The 16,676-nt window shown below is 43.9% G+C and overlaps 2 protein-coding genes across 4 annotated transcripts in view; both read left to right on the forward strand.

The window, feature by feature from the left end:
• The first annotated feature begins 576 nt into the window (after positions 1-576).
• Positions 577-8,171, forward strand: taf5l (TAF5-like RNA polymerase II, p300/CBP-associated factor (PCAF)-associated factor). Of its 3 annotated transcripts, none has more exons than XM_060899074.1 (8): positions 577-695; positions 1,793-1,934; positions 2,256-2,360; positions 2,563-2,756; positions 3,252-3,398; positions 3,488-3,916; positions 3,999-4,465; positions 4,559-8,171. In XM_060899074.1, the coding sequence occupies exons 2-8, from the start codon at positions 1,796-1,798 to the stop codon at positions 4,890-4,892; spliced, it is 1,815 nt and encodes a 604-aa protein (XP_060755057.1). In that variant the 5' UTR covers positions 577-695; positions 1,793-1,795; the 3' UTR covers positions 4,893-8,171. The 3 variants fall into 3 exon arrangements, with proteins under 3 accessions (XP_060755057.1, XP_060755056.1, XP_060755058.1); XM_060899073.1 differs by lacking the exon at positions 577-695 and adding an exon at positions 1,169-1,233; XM_060899075.1 differs by lacking the exon at positions 577-695 and adding an exon at positions 1,640-1,682.
• A 3,050-nt stretch (positions 8,172-11,221) lies between these two features.
• capn9 (calpain 9) overlaps positions 11,222-16,676 on the forward strand; it is a 34,778-nt gene continuing 29,323 nt past the window's right edge. Inside the window, exons 1-2 of the mRNA XM_060899076.1 lie at positions 11,222-11,573; positions 16,170-16,239. Of these exons, the coding sequence (XP_060755059.1) occupies positions 11,367-11,573; positions 16,170-16,239 (277 nt within the window). The 5' untranslated portion in view covers positions 11,222-11,366. The remainder of the gene's footprint in view (positions 11,574-16,169; positions 16,240-16,676) is intronic.

The raw sequence follows: 16,676 nt of genomic DNA on the forward strand, positions 1-16,676 counted from the left end.
TCGAGCCCCATGGCCGGCGAGGGCCTTTCTGTGCGGAGTTTGCATGTTCTCCCCGTGTCCGTGTGGGTTTCCTCCAGGTGCTCCGGTTTCCTCCACAGTCCAAAGACATGCAGGTTAGGTTAACTGGTGACTCTAAATTGACCGTAGGTGTGAATGTGAGTGTGAATGGTTGTCTGTGTCTATGTGTCAGCCCTGTGATGACCTGGCGACTTGTCCAGGGTGTACCCCGCCTTTCGCCCGTAGTCAGCTGGGATAGGCTCCAGCTTGCCTGCGACCCTGTAGAACAGGATAAAGCGGCTAGAGATAATGATATGAGATGAGATTATTGCCAAATCAAATCAAATATTGTATATATTAAAAAAAAAGAATAGTTGCCTTGGTTTGTGTATTTATTTATTGACATCAATACTTATTTTCCTAGATAAATCTTATATATGTACTTAATAACATTGTTTTTACGTTTTATCTCCTTTTTAAATTAACTTCTTAATTTTACATTTAAAAAATAAAACAAACAATCCACCTTAAGACTCTTATTTGTGTTGTCGCTGGCGTCACAGTGTACCGGAAGTGTGAAGCCGGTAGTCATGGCGGCTCTCTTTGGCGCATCGTATTAGCCGTGAAAATTGTAACGTTTTTTGTGTTTTCTATTTATTATTTTGTTCTCTTTCGACTTGCGAAGAGACGCTTATAGAGTGAGTATCCACGTCGCTAATAAAAATCTAACTTTAAGTTGTAACTAACTCAGGAAACGCCTTTATAAAGTGACATCGGGAGCGGCTAGCTGAATGACTAGCTTGTGCATAATGGGGCTGAATACCAAATAGCTCTGTACTTTGTATATCAGCGCACTAGTTAGGGAGTGATGTGCTAGGAGTTTATGCACTACCTAGTGCGGTTTGTGTATAATACGGAGTAATTTGGGATACGGGCCACAGAAGTGTTCAAGCTGCTAATGTTGTGGTGGATTTTTTTTTTGCATTTGGCATTCGATTCCTGTATACGTTAATTTTATTTGTATTATTTAATGTATATTTTGAATATTTTACGCTTTTTGTAATATAGTTTACGTGTGGATTTTGCACTCTGAGCTGTAGTTTAGCTAAACAAAGCGGATAACATTAGAGTTGATTCACTGATTCATTGATTCACTGAATTGAATCGAAACTGTGTCAAATGCTCTTCTGGGTGATAATAAACATCCTGATTGATGTACAGGACATTCTGATTAAGGTACTGAGATTTTTAAGGAAGTATAAGTGATTTTTAAAAATGCAAATAATAATAATATACAGATAACGTGGTGATAACCATGACTAATAAACCTGACATTCACTCGGCCACTGTGGCTCTCTGCATCTCATCTCATCTCATTATCTCTAGCCGCTTTATCCTTCTACAGGGTCGCAGGCAAGCTGGAGCCTATCCCAGCTGACTACGGGCGAAAGGCGGGGTACACCCTGGACAAGTCGCCAGGTCATCACAGGGCTGACACATAGACACAGACAACATTCACACCTACGGTCAATTTAGAGTCACCAGTTAACCTAACCTGCATGTCTTTGGACTGTGGGGGAAACCGGAGCACCCGGAGGAAACCCACGCGGACACGGGGAGAACATGCAAACTCCACACAGAAAGGCCCTCGCCGGCCCCGGGGCTCGAACCCGGACCTTCTTGCTGTGAGGCGACAGTGCTAACCACTACACCACCGTGCCGCCTGGCTCTCTGCATGTTTGACAAATTAATAAGTGTGTGTGATTTATTTAAAAAAAATAAAATCTTTCTTCAGGTGATGAAGCGTGGCCGGACGGAGCAGATCCAGCATGCTGTGGTGCAGTACCTGAAGAGACGACAATATGTTGATGTGGATGGTTCGCTGAAAGGCGCCAAGCTGTCTCAATCTGCCGAGGAGATGGCCACCAACCTCATGGGTACTGTAGTGGTGTAGCTGTGATGATGATGATGATGATGATGTCATTATTATAACCAGTAGAGTTCATCAGACCAGGTCTGATTCTTCTGAAACAGGGTACTGAATTGTAATACCTGATACAGAGGCGTTGCATAAAATAAAAAGATGGTCAAGATGTGTGTGTTTGGTACTTGTTTGTTTAAATCATCTCTCTGCAGAAAACGTTCACCAAAATCACTACACTTTTGACAGGAGCATGAAGGAATTTTAATTTTTTTTTTTTTAAATAATAAGAATTTTGTATGTGTGGAATAAATCATATCTTGTTTCCTTTCTACAGTTCAGACGGAGTCGAGCTGCGCGAATGTGGTTTCTGCAGCTCCGTGCCAGTCAGACCCTCAGCAGTATGAAACTCAGTTCTCCAGGTTATGCAGCTTTCTGCTGGGTGAGTAACACACACAGCTGATTCTCGTCACACAATTCAGTCAGTAGTTTTAATGTAGATCGTTAAATTCAGTAGATTCAGATCTTGGAAAAGCTCTCGGACTTTTCATCATCACAGAATGAGGACGGGAAGAGCAGAAATGCTGCCCTTAGCAATGGACGGTTGAGTTAATGTTGGAGGTTCTCGTGTATGTGTGTGTCAGAGGCAGAGGCGCCGCTGGGGCGGGAGGTGAGTTCGGTTCTCTTCCCTCTCTTCCTCTACCTGCACCTGGACATGGCGCGCTGTGGCCTGAAGGGCGCCGTCGACTCCTTCTTCAGCCGCTTCCACTCCTCCTTCCAGCAGGACGCTGAGCAGAGAGCCATCGTGGAGCATCTCCGAGGAGTCGTCACGCCGCAGGTCAGTCACCATGGCAACAGGCCAACAACATTCCGCACAGGGTTCTCGCTGAGCTGCCGTTGTGATAGTGACTTTGACCAAAAAAAAAAAAAGCAGACGCGTTTGCATCAGATACTCGCAGCTCTGTGCAGTTGCCATGACGACAGACACTCAGGTCAAGTTTCCAAAAATAAAGACTTATGGCACAGGTCAGTCACCATGGCGACACTGATCTGTAGCTCAGGTTGGTAACCATGACGGCGTTGACTTGGACCATAGTTTGATCGCCACCATGACAGCGATCCATGATTGCACAGTGCAGTTGTCATGGCAACTATGATGAGGATATAAAATCCAACACGCCCACAGGGTCCTGGTGTTAAAATTATCATCGTTAATATAAAATTAGGTATTAAAAGGTTTTCTATTGAACGTCAATTATAGCTACCGCAGTCACCCTGTATTCCTCTTTAATCCCCTGTGTGTGTGTGTGTGTGTGTGTGTGTGTGTGTGTAGGACGTGGCCTCCAACTCCAAACTGTGCTCTTTGTTGGAGCATAAGTATGTGGTGCACCTGACGGATGAGGCCTACACTTACCTGCTGCGCTACCTTCAGAGTGATGACAACAGCGCCCTCTGCAGGGTGTTCAGTACACACCTTCAGGTCGCAACGCCTCTTCTGGAAATCGGCGTTAATCATTTTCCTGATTAAAATTCTCAGGTAAAAATGACCAAATCCAATCTGCTCCACAGGTGGAGGTTTCTGCCGCGCGTCGCTCTGACTACCAGCTCTACAGGGCGGGGCTCACTACAGGAAACACCACCTCTACGTCCTGTTCCAGCGGCTGGCTGGGCATGGACGGGACAGAAGGGGCGGAGTCGGTAGACGTCACAGCAGGGTTGCCGCCTCAAAACGAGGCTGCCATGGAGGCGCTTCAGGACTGCATCAAGCGTGTACGCGAGGGTCCTCCGTCCCTCACGACCGTCTGCTTCTACGCCTTCGAAAACACGGAGCAGTTGTTGAACGCCGCCGAGGTGTCACCGGACAGCCGCCTGCTCGCTGCTGCTTTTGATAACTCCGCCCTCAAGCTGTGGAGCCTCCGAGCCAGGAAGCTGAAGGCAGGGCCTTGTAGGGCCAACGTGTCCAAGATACGCCTCGCCTGCGACCTCGTGGAGGAGGAGGTGAGCGAGCGAGAGCCGTAAATCACATTTACTTTATCCTGAAAGCTGGATTTCGTAATGTTTGTTATTGTTTGTGACTCAGACAGAGGAGGAAGAGATGGGCAGTGAGATGAAAACCCTGCGCGGTCACAGCGGCCCGGTGTACGGTGCGGCGTTCCTGCGTGACTCCTCAGGTCTGCTCTCGTGCTCCGAGGACTGCACAGTGCGCTACTGGGAGCTGCGTGGTTTCAGCAATGCTGCCGTGTACCAAGGCCACGCCTACCCAGTATGGGACATAGCAGTGAGTCCGTGCGGTCTGTATTTCTGCACGGCGTCACGCGATACCACGGCACGTCTCTGGACTCCGGCTCGCGCTCACCCGCTGAGACTTTACGCCGGGCACCTGGCCGACGTCGACTGCGTGCGTTTCCACCCAAACTCAAGCTACGTTGCTACGGGATCGACCGACAGGACCGTCCGGCTGTGGAGCACGCAGCACGGCGGCTCAGTGCGCCTCCTGACAGGACACCGAGGTCCCGTACTGGCGCTCGCCTTCTCGCCTGACGGCAGGTCAGAAACCAGATATATCATGATGATGTCATAGCCAACATCTGGACAGAAGTGAAGAAAACAAACATTGTGCGTTTCTTCTTTACCCTGCAGGTATCTGGTGTCCGCAGGCGAGGACCAGCGGTTGCGGTTGTGGGACTTGGCAGCAGGTGGCATACTGAAAGAGCTGCGTGGACACACGGGCGCCATCACCAGCCTGGCGTTCAGCCCGGACAGCTCGCTCATCGCCTCGGCCGCTCAGGATAACTCGGTGCGTGTCTGGGACGTACGGAACGCCCACGGTGGAGGCGCGGTACCTCCGGACGGCTCCAGCCCCGAGCTGGTTGGAGTTTACACAGGAGAGACGAGCAGCGTCCTTAACGTCCAGTTCACCGCCTGTAACCTGCTGCTGGTCACCGGGACGGCGCAGGAGAAACACGAGCAGTGAGTGTGAGATGGAGTGGATCTGATTCTAGTTCAACGCTCGGATGCACTAAATACACCCACTACGTCTACGTCTGATCCAGGATCAGTATTTTTCCTTCGAATAAACTTGTTAGTTGATCTCAATCATGCAGCTATTTGTAAATCGTCATACGAAGCTCTGAATTTCATGTTATGGTATGTTTCAGTGTCTGTTAAATTTTTTTTAATATCTAATTTTTTGTATCTATGTACAGGGATTAGTGGTTTTGCATTTGAAGCATTTAAGGAAATGTCTTTTTTTTTTTTTAAATAAATATATTGTTTAGCACCTGCTTTGTTATAGATGGCACTTAACATCTGAGAATGAATAAAACCTCGAGATGTTCTGGTAAAGATAAAGCATTCTTGTATGTCTAGAGTCACATTCCTACTACATCACGAACCACTACATGTTCAGTCTATCACATGCCCCTTTTCCACCAAAGCAGTTCCAGGGCTGGTTCGGGGCCAGTGCTTAGTTTGGAACCGGGTTTTCTGTTTCCACTGACAAAGAACTGGCTCTGGGGCCAGAAAAACCGGTTCCAGGCTAGCACCAACTCTCTGCTGGGCCAGAGGAAAGAACCGCTTACGTCAGCGGGGGGGGTGGAGTTGTTAAGAACAATAACAAGACCGCGAAAGATCGCCATTTTTAAGCGACGAGAAGCAGCAGCTGTACAGATGCGAAGTCATCCATTCTTCTTCTTATTATTGTTGTTGCCGCTGCTGCTTCTTCCGTGTTGTTTTTGCTTTGATATTCGCGCCAAGGTTTATGCAAACGTAGCGACGTAACTGACGTATACAGCGACGTAATGACGTGGCTCCGCTTAGCACCGCGAGCTATGGAAAAGCAAACTGGTTCTCAGCTGGCTCGCAAGTTGAACGAGTTGTGAACCAGCACCGGCTCCAAACCAGCCCTGGAACCGATTTGGTGGAAAAGGGGTCATAGTGAACAAGGTCGAGTTGAAATGACAATTTGTAATCTTTAGCGCCCTCTGCTGCATGTAATATGAATAGCTATGCCAATACAAGCATTAAAGGGGAACTGAAGTCATTTTTAAACTTGCTTTATTTCTTAATTAACGTGTTTTTCGGTTTTAGTAACCTTATATCGTGACTCGTCTCGTATCGTCCGTTTGGTCCACGGCAGGCGTCGCTTATCCACGCGATCTTCATGAGACTTGTGCGAGACTTCGAAACGTCAAGCGTCAGCCAGGTGTCAGTGCCGAAATGAAATATTGCACAAAAACGAGTTTAAATGACGATTACTGCTGCTGACTTTTTTTCAAACTTTCCTGATTGCTATCAAAACAAACAAAACTTCCGGCTCGATTACATCAGCGTTCGAAAGAGGGCACGTGCGGCTTTTGACAATGTTGGCGACTTTGATTTCCGCTGTACGTTTTACTTCCGTCCTACGATGTCTTGTACAGGTCTCAGCGAATCTTGTTTACGGCCGCCGCTTTGACATATGGACTGATATATTACAGAGCATATTTCAAACACTCATAACTCGCTATAGCAGCGACAAAATAGCGATCAAAAATGCATTCCGATATTTAATAAAATAAGAGAAATAGAATTCTGATGATAAAAAAATTTGCCTTCAGTTCTGCTTTAACAAGTCTTCAGCTTCCTCTCATCCCACTCTTGGTTGAATGTATGGCTTTGTGTGTCCACATGGGGCGCCCTTCCTGTGGAGGGCGGCCCCGTGTGGACAGTTGGGGGTCGCACCTGGAGGATGCTCTGGACTCTTGCAGTGGTGCTTTTGTGGCTGGGGACTGCAGTTGACTTGCTGACTTTGGGACTGCGGTTGTCGTGAACGGTTTTGCGCTCGGGTTTCCGTCGGTGGGGGGTTTATAGCATCAACGAAGCTGACTTTTATGTTAAAACTGTTAATGTTATAGTCATGCTGTCTGTTGTTGCCCAAATGAGGATGGGTTCCCTTTTGAGTCTGGTTCCTCTCGAGGTTTCTTCCTCATGTCGTCTGAGGGAGTTTTTCCTTGCCACCGTCGCCACAGGCTTGCTCATTGGGGATAGATTAGGGATAAAATTAGCTCATGTTTTAAGTCGTTCAAATTCTGTAAAGCTGCTTTGCAGCAATGTTTATTGTTAAAAGCGCTATACAAATAAACTTGACTTGTTACCTTTTGACGCAAATCGACTGAACGGTTCTGTTTTAGCTGGGGCGGGGCTAATTTCAGGGTCGGAAGAATGTCACTTGACGCATGGTATAAATGACATTATTCTGTTTACATTCACTGGATATGAGAAATCACATGCTCTGATTGACTACTCTGCTACTAGGCTATCAGCTCATATACCGTGAGTAGAGAAAAATAAAATGGCGGCGCATGTTGCTGAACCAACCGAGGACGAAATCAAAACCACTCGAAAACAAAAATACAAAAAAGCAACAAAATGTGGAATAAAAGTATTTGATGGTAAGAACGTATCTTTTAAAAAATATATATTCAAGAATTATCGCATTTTTCACAAATTGCTGCTGTTATTTTGCCGGTTTGTTTACATTCTAAACGGAAATGGTTTTGTCAGCTATTTTGTACAAAGTTTTTATTTATCGAATTTGCAAAAATAAAACTAAAAACGCTCCGTTTCTCAGAATCCAGTGAATGTGGATAGAATAAAACAGTTATTCCACTCAATCCTGTCGTACATGGATTATAGCCGACTCGGTGCTACGCGCCTCGTCGGCTATCAGCTCATGTACGACTCGATTTCGTGGAATAACTTAAATACGTTGTTAAAATACGTTACCGGTTAAATGTACATGACACGTACGTGTATTTGTTTAAAAAAAAAAAAGTTCAGATACCAACATCTGAAACCATGTGACATCATGTTAGCATATGGTATTGTGCTAACGAATTGGCGACACGAAGCCTTGCCGCTGTGATTTCGACGTGAAAAATGTTTCCATTTCAATTTTGCTAAATATCGCTTTTTGTTTTAAAAGCTTTTTCGAAATTCATGTTTCCCTTATTCATTTTTTTCACTTTGCAATTTCAAATCATGCATTAAACAGGTTAATGGAAACCTACCTAGAGATCCAAACATAATTCATGACTAATGATGTCAATCAAAGCAAACCAGAGCGAACTGGAATCTGCTCTATGAAAAGATCAAGAAGAGGAAATGCATCTTTGTTAAAACATTTATGTACGGAAGCCGCGAGAGGCCCTTCATATAATCTTTTTTTATTCGAGAGGCCCTTCATATAATCTTTTTTTATTCACCTTGTTATCCCGAGATAACGACATAATTAATTCAGGATCTCGAGAAAACAACACAACTAATTCGAGATCTCGAGAAAACAAAACAATTATTCCGTGAACTTGAGAAAACAAAACAATTATTTCATGATCTTGAGAAAACAGCTGAGATTTCTAGCAGAGCTGCGCCCCCCTGTGGGTCAGACAACGAAGACTTAGAAATTGGCGGACATGTAACAGAGCAGAAATGGCTTTTTACGATGCCTTGAGAGAGAGGGAGGTCCCAGAGGAGACATTCTAATGACCAAAGTTGCGTCTATACAGAATGAGAAATAGCCCCAAAGTCAGCATATCACAAGTCTCTTGGCGCACCTGAATGAACCATTTCTCAGCTGTTTACTCGAGATCATGAAATAATTGTTTTGTTTTCTCGAGATCTCGAAATAGCGGTTTTGTTTTCTCGAGATCTCGAATTAATTGTGTTGTTTTCTCGAGATCCTGAATTAATTATGTCGTTATCTCGGGATAACAAGGTGAATAAAAAAAAAGGATTATATGAAGGGCCTCTCTCGGCTTCCGTATTTATGGCATTTAAACAGTATCTTTAAATGTAGAGAGTGAGAGGGTGGACAAACTGAATGTGCAGAGCATTATCAGCAAGCGTGAGCATTAACATGAGTAATATGAGCACTTCAGTTCGGCGAGCACTGAGTACTGAAAAATGTGTACGCGCTTTGGGTCTCCACTTTGCTCTCAAGTCAACATGCAATTCACGCTTATTTTTACTGACCATACACGCCGATACTGTGCTCTGCGTCCAGGTTGTCCACCCTCATGATTTCTATTAAAAAAGGATAGGTTTGAAATGCGAAAGCGTATTAAACACGGCACCCGGGAGAAGAAGTTCATTACAAGCAGCGCACAGCAGAAACCAACATAAACAGAGCTAAATAAAATGTTCCATGACAACTCTGATTGGTTGATACTAAGTATGTTTAGTTTAGTATCAGTATCAATGCATCCCCCATTAAAACAACAGAGAACCTTTATTCCCAATGTTACACTCAAATGAACGGTGTGCCTTTATTTTTTTTTTAACACACCCGGACCCAAATCAGTGTTACCTACTTACACTGTATTCATAGATGTGTAATTTCCATCAGCTGTTTATGAATGCACTCAGATAAGAAAGCATGCAGATGAGTAAGTAAAATGCCGGTGAGTGTACAATGGGGAATGGTGAAGATGTCTTTCTAACAAAGCATGCTGCATGCTATACATTTTTGGCAACATTTCAGTGGTAGAGAAGAGGGCTTTAAAGAGGAAAAACATGTCTGACATGTTGCTCTGAAACTCATTCTAGCTGTGTCTGAAGTTTCTGACAGAGATCGTTTTCTCTGTTTTTACTTTTCTTCTGGGGGTGTGTATGCATCTGGGGCTGGGGATGGCACTGTCTGGAGATGCTAAATGTTTATATTTTATATGTTATAAAGTGTTATTAAACTTTGTACTTTTCATACACCAGTCAACCAGGTTTGTCCTTGCAATATTGGTTAAAGATGTAAATGCCACATTGCCTTGTAATATTGGTTAAAGACGTAAATGCCACATAGCCTTGCAATATTGGTTAAAGATGTAAATGCCACATTGCCTTGCAATATTGGTTAAAGATGTAAATGCCATATTGCCTTGTAATATTGGTTAAAGACGTAAATGCCACATTGCCTTGTAATATTGGTTAAAGACGTAAATGCCACATTGCCTTGTAATATTGGTTAAAGACGTAAATGCCACATTGTGAAATATGTGTAGAAAGCAACGTCGCTTGGTGTGTATTTTGAGAAACGCTCCAGGTTTCTAGTGTGCTGACTTTATTACTAATTATGGTCTAAAACAGTGATTTGAATCGTGGTGGTAATTAGGATCCAATTAAACAACTCGCGTTAATGATACACAAGCAGTTCATTTACAATGGAAATCTAACGATGCGGAGCGAACACCAAAGTGAAAGTCTGTCTCAAGATGGAAGCAGGACAGAAATAAAGGTACAGTCCACCAGTTTCTTGATTTATGCTAATCCTAGAATGAGAGCTAATAGTTTTGCTAAATATTTTAAGATATAAGAGCTCATCAGTAAATGAAGATGGACAGATGCTATGGTTTTTAAAAAAAAATTATTTTCAAAACAATACTGACTTCTCAAAAATTTTGATTATTATTTTTTTTAAATCAGGGGTGTTATTTATTTATTTATTTGTTTGTTTAAAGGTGTGGTTTAGCCCATAAGTCACCACCCCTAAAATGTAGCTGATCAGATCAGGCGTAACGTATTTGGTGTCCGACTTTTGCTTCTTTAGTTTTGCACCTGGTTATTCAAACTAATTTCCAGGCCAGAAAAATATAAACAGAAGCTTGAAATGATGGATACGTTGCATGATAGAACAGCGAGTCTTTCGGGCAATTTTCAAGTCATGTGTTTGTTACAGGTCTGTAAACACTTTAAATATTACAGACTGCACCTTTCGGCAGCTTTTACGCTTGCTGTTTTTCTCGATCGCAAATGCACTTTGAACATGTCTACCACAGTATCTTCAAGGAAACACTGTAAACACGAAGGGTGGTGGTGGGAAACCCAACAGTAGAAATATCAGCAGTGTTAAGGTCATGGTGTATAAATTCTGGCTCTGACAGTTCCTTAACCTCGGCTACATCACTCCAGTTCATGACTCTTCTCAACTAAGGAAACGTGAAAGACTAAACTTATCACAACAGGAAATGTTCGGCTAGCTGTCAAATTTGGTGGGGTACAGATACTCTCTTTTAAATCAGTGCACCTTTGTTACACTCCTTATAGATCCACCTCAGCCAATCATAAACCAGTTAATAAGGGTATATGACCTATAAGTCTTAATAGTCCTTATATTTGTAGTTTCCTTACATGTAATTGAGGTTATACTGACTTTACAGCATTCCAAATGTATCATAGTAGCTCTCACACAGCGGGAGTGTCTGCAGGCGTGGTGACTTTCCCAGGACGTCAAACCAGTTTCTCTTCTAGAAGTTTGAACAACCTGCCAAGCCTGTCCACACACATACACAGAGACACACACAGCTGAGTGTCAGTCAGCTCAGGCTCGGTGAGCTTGTGTCAGTTGAATTCTACATCATCAGGCCTTTGTTTCGTCTTCTTTTTACTCGAGTGTGTGTATCCCGCAGCAGGTGTCAGGATGCCTTATGCTCCCACTCTGTTCAGCACCTCGGACAAAAAGATCCAAGCCGTGGATACGCAAGCTGATGGCAGGACCTACGAGCAGCTGAGGCAGGAGTGCCTGCAGAGGAACAAGTTGTTTGAGGATCCTGATTTCCCCGCCAAGGATTCATCTCTGTTCTACAGCCAGAGCGTCCCAGTCAGCTTCGAATGGAAGAGACCTGGGGTATGTACAGAACCACGGTGTAGAGAATTACAATCTGAGCGCAATACCAAGAGCTGTGGTTAATTTTTCATCAGTTGTCAAGAGCAAGAAATATTTCAGTTAAACATCTACACATTGATCTGTTTGGGTTTTGAGTAAAGTCGTCGACTCGTTTTTTCTTAAACAGTGAAATGACACACTTCATAGACTTGAACTCAGACTCTTGAATCCTACAAGAGTGCCAGTTTAACTGGATACTTTTCGATGCCGCTTCAAGCAATAATGGCTAAAAAAATGACTGGTATGTTACTGATGATAGCCATTTTTTAGAGAAAATCTGTGTGTTTCTAGCACAGTGTTAAGGTTTCGGGCTTGTAAGTGGAAGTGTGAGTGAGGTGAGGCTGGACATCCTGGGCCTTGAGAGAAAAGCAGGGGCCATGTCTAGTTCCTAAATCATCCCAAGGTTCTCTGATGCAAGGGAAACTTATCCCTGAACAGATCATACCCGGTAGCCTTCCATGATAAGTGAGAAACTTAATCAACAATTTAATCAACAGCAGAGTCTAACCTTTTACCAACTAACCAGGATTCAGCCTATTAAGGGATGATGACCCTTATTGGTTACACCAAGGGTTTTCAAAAGTGTGGTTCAGGGACCCCCAGCAATTTATGAAGCATAACAAGGGGGTTTGTATAGTGGTCCAAATCACAACCCACCACTACCAAATATATTTTATTGCCAATTTAGTTTTTAGAGTTATTAGCATGTTTGACTGATCACTTGAATTTAATGGGTTTATTCTTCTTCTGGCTGCTCCCGTTCATTCGGGTTCACCACAGCAGATCCGTTTGATTTGGCATAGGTTTTACACCGGATGCCCTTCCTGATGCAACCCTCCCCAGTCTATCTGGCCTTGGGACTGGCACTAAGTGTGCACTGTCTTGTACAACCCCAGTGGCTGGGTATTTTACCTAATCTGCATGTCTTTGAACTGTACTGTGGTGGAAACCAGAGTACCTGGAGGAAACCCACACAGACACTGGGAGAACATGCAAACTCCACACAGAAAGGCCCCCGTCGGCTATGAGGTTCAAACCCGGAACCTTCTTGCTGTGAGGCGGCCGTGCTAACCACTGCACCAATGTACCACCCCAAATGGGTTTATTCCAAACCTCAAAAAGTCACTGTACTATTAAACAGCAAAAGAGAAGGGTCTTATCTTTAATTTGGTAACTTGCCAGTCCCCACCCACCACTCAGCTCTTGCCTATCATACAACATCTACCAACCAGGGAAGGTCAAGGCTAACACATGCTTCCTCTGAGACATGTGAAACTAGTCTACAACATATTTTCAAACCGCTGCTCGTGCATCGCAGGACAGAGTAACACACTAGGAGGAAAGTGCTATCCGCCCTCTTCCTCATACATAAGCTCACAGAGTCCTATGATTGCCTCACATTGCTGTGATTGACAGGGAAGACAGAGTATGCCCCTCCCATTCAGAAAGTGCAGCAAATTTTCATTCCTTAGCTCCCGGCTACAAATGGCTGTGGCATCATCAGCACTCAGACTCGCAATCTCCGGACGATAGGGTGAACACTTTTTTGTTGGAACGCTGCTGAATCAGCACGCTGAGAAGCCTAATGTCTGCTTTAAAGGAATAGTTAGCTATTTTAGCCACCTAACTTGAATGCAACATTATAGATATGCAAACATCAGACACCAAACATCAGGATCATGGTGGATCCATGGGAAAACTGGGAGCAAGGCGAGGACACACCCTGAACTGGATGCCAGTCCATTGCAGGACACCACATTCACACCTTCATTCACACACTCATCAGACCTAGGGGCTTGGGACAGTCACTAATCCGCAAGCACATTTTTGGGAGAACCTGGAGGAAACCCATAGTTCCATGAGGATAACATGTAAAATTCCACACAGGCAGTAACCCAAGCTCATGATTGAACCAGGGATCCATCATGTGAATTGAATCAATTGATCAAAAACAGGACGAAACAATAACTTGAGAAAATGAACCAGTTTTCAAGGAATACTTCAAAGTCTACCAACCCAGTCTCGATCTACTGCATCTGTAACACATGTGTGATTATCACAGAGAAGAATGTCAACACAGCGGCACGGTGGTGTAGTGGTTAGCGCTGTCGCCTCACAGCAAGAAGGTCCGGGTTTGAGCCCCATGGCCGGCGAGGGCCTTTCTGTGCAGAGTTTGCATGTTCTCCCCGTGTCCGCGTGGGTTTCCTCCGGGTGCTCCGGTTTCCCCCACAGTCCAAAGACATGCAGGTTAGGTTAACTGGTGACTCTAAATTGACCGTAGGTGTGAATGTGAGTGTGAATGGTTGTCTGTGTCTATGTGTCAGCCCTGTGATGACCTGGCGACTTGTCCAGGGTGAACCCCGCCTTTTGCCCGTAGTCAGCTGGGATAGGCTCCAGCTTGCCTGCAACCCTGTAGAACAGGATAAAGCGGCTAGAGATGATGAGATGAGATGAGATGAAGAATGTCAACACATTTCCTTGCACTGAAAAGTTACAGACATCCCGTTCAATTCAGAATAATATTTAATGGAAGTCTAGGGGCAGTTGTAGACCTCCTTACTCAACCCACTGATTAATACAGCTTTATGGATTGTCGTAAATAAAAGAATCTAGATTCCTCTTTCACTTCTTTCTTCTCTTACTAACACAATGAGTTTTTCTGATTCAGTCCATCAGTCAAGAAAAATGTACATAAATTTGGCAGGGGTTCCAATACTTTTGGCAGCGAGATTGCAATTGGCCCCTCAGCTGTCAAGGAACGTTGTGTCGTTGTGGTTGTTAATTTTTTATTTTTTTTAATCTTTCAAACCGACTTTTTAAATGTAATTACACTGAAGTATAAACTGATGACTAGTTGAGTCACACAGCGGGTTTTGCAAAGCGGGTGTGACGAGCACGATAAACACTTCTCAGTAATGTTTTGCTGATCATTTCTTGGCTGTCATGCAGCGGCTTGGATGTGAAAATATAGGCACATTTATTTAAATGAATACCTCACACAATAAAACATCATGCGAACATGACAGGAAAAAAACGCTAGCAAGTTAGCAAGACTTCATATTCAAAATGCCAGGTGGCTACTTGGGCATTGTTTCAAATTTTTGGGTGACGTTCTTCTTCACACTCTCAGAAAATAAAATACCTTATTGTACCTTTAGGGGTGCAACGGCTTGTCACTGGAGCAGTACACAATTAAGTATTTATTTGTACCTTTTATATACTACTTGGGGGGCGGCACGGTGGTGTAGTGGTTAGCGCTGTCGCCTCACAGCAAGAAGGTCCGGGTTCGAGCCCCGTGGCCGGCAAGGGCCTTTCTGTGTGGAGTTTGCATGTTCTCCCCGTGTCCGCGTGGGTTTCCTCCGGGTGCTCCGGTTTCCCCCACAGTCCAAAGACATGCAGGTTAGGTTAACTGGTGACTCTAAATTGAGCGTAGGTGTGAATGTGAGTGTGAATGGTTGTCTGTGTCTATGTGTCAGCCCTGTGATGACCTGGCGACTTGTCCAGGGTGTACCCCGCCTTTCGCCCGTAGTCAGCTGGGATAGGCTCCAGCTTGCCTGCGACCCTGTAGAACAGGATAAAGTGGCTAGAGATAATGAGATGAGATGAGATATACTACTTGGGACCATATATGTACCTTTTTGGCCCTAAAAAGGTACGCATAGATACCTTGAGGTCTAGTAATGAGTCGTAGGAGGTACATTAGTGTAGATTGTACCTCGGGGGACAGAAATGGACTCCTACTGTCTACTTTCTAACAGTGCAGTGTGCTTGGGCAAGTTTTATTTCGTAATGCTAATGTACAACGTAATAATGATTACTGCTAGTTAGCTGTGATGGTTGCTTTTGCCATTAAAATGTATATTAAAGGCTTTATTTCTTAATTGAATTGAAAAATGTTGTATGATTCAGGTTTTAGTTGGGATTAGCGCTACACACACATTTATCTTACGATACTTGTGAGGACCTTGCGTGGATATAACAGTTAACGGATGCTATGCTACACCTAAATCTAACACTAATCTTAACTTCAGAAACCAAAAAAAGAAACCTTTTAGATCTTTTAGTTTTGTAATAATACAAGCTGCGGTTTCTTCATGTCTCTAAAAGCAGTTTCTTGTAGGGACCAGCCAAATGGGGACCAACCAAAACAGTCAGATACTGTATCCCGATCTTTTTGGAGACATTTGGTACCCATCATGGCATAACACATCCTCCTCCCTTCCCTGAAAGGTTCCTTAAGCTTGTGATCGGACAACTTTACGTGCCCTTGATAGTTTAACTGCATTTTTCACTTGGGTGTTCACGTATCTGTGGAGGTGTGTGCGTGTGAAACAGTATGTCATATTTTTCACTAGATTGCTGCTTGATCGCAACAGTAAAAATGTGACCACACCTCGCAGAAACAGCACAGGTGTCTCTCCCCGCCCTCCTCACAACAGTAATGTGCTTTAACAGCATTCCGGTGTGTCACATCAACCCCACACATTTATTTACTCTGAATTCTCTCTCTCTCTCTCTCTCTCTCTCTCTCTCTCTCTCTCTCTCTCTCTAATGTAGGAAATCTGCCAAAATCCTAAATTCATTGTTGGAGGAGCAACCAGGACAGACATATGTCAAGGACAGCTGGGTGAGCATTGCATATATAAGTGTAATTTCATTACTCAATACTTCACGAAGTGTAACTTTGAAGGCATCCAATGTCCACCTTAGTTTTGCACAGGATCTCCAAGATGGCCGCCTGATAATGTTCCAGTATTCAGATACATGTTTATAGATTACATTCCCAGTACAATGGTTGGACACTACATGTTCACTTGTCATATTTTTCCTTTAATTTCTCTCATGCCAAGCATGAATATTTGCCCCTTGAATATTTCCACATTTTTGTACTGGAACTGAAACAGAATTGGGAATTAGGATTATACCGTACGCCATCCCTTTATACAAAATAGCCCATAATATTAGAGAAGGGATCAGTATAGTTTGCAAAATGAGTTATCAATTCAAATTTAAAAGTCGTGAACGAACATTTGTAAGTATTGTAGTCACTCCTAAATTAGTCAC

The sequence above is a fragment of the Neoarius graeffei genome, chromosome 18 (assembly GCF_027579695.1).
Source record: "Neoarius graeffei isolate fNeoGra1 chromosome 18, fNeoGra1.pri, whole genome shotgun sequence".
NCBI lineage: Eukaryota > Metazoa > Chordata > Actinopteri > Siluriformes > Ariidae > Neoarius > Neoarius graeffei.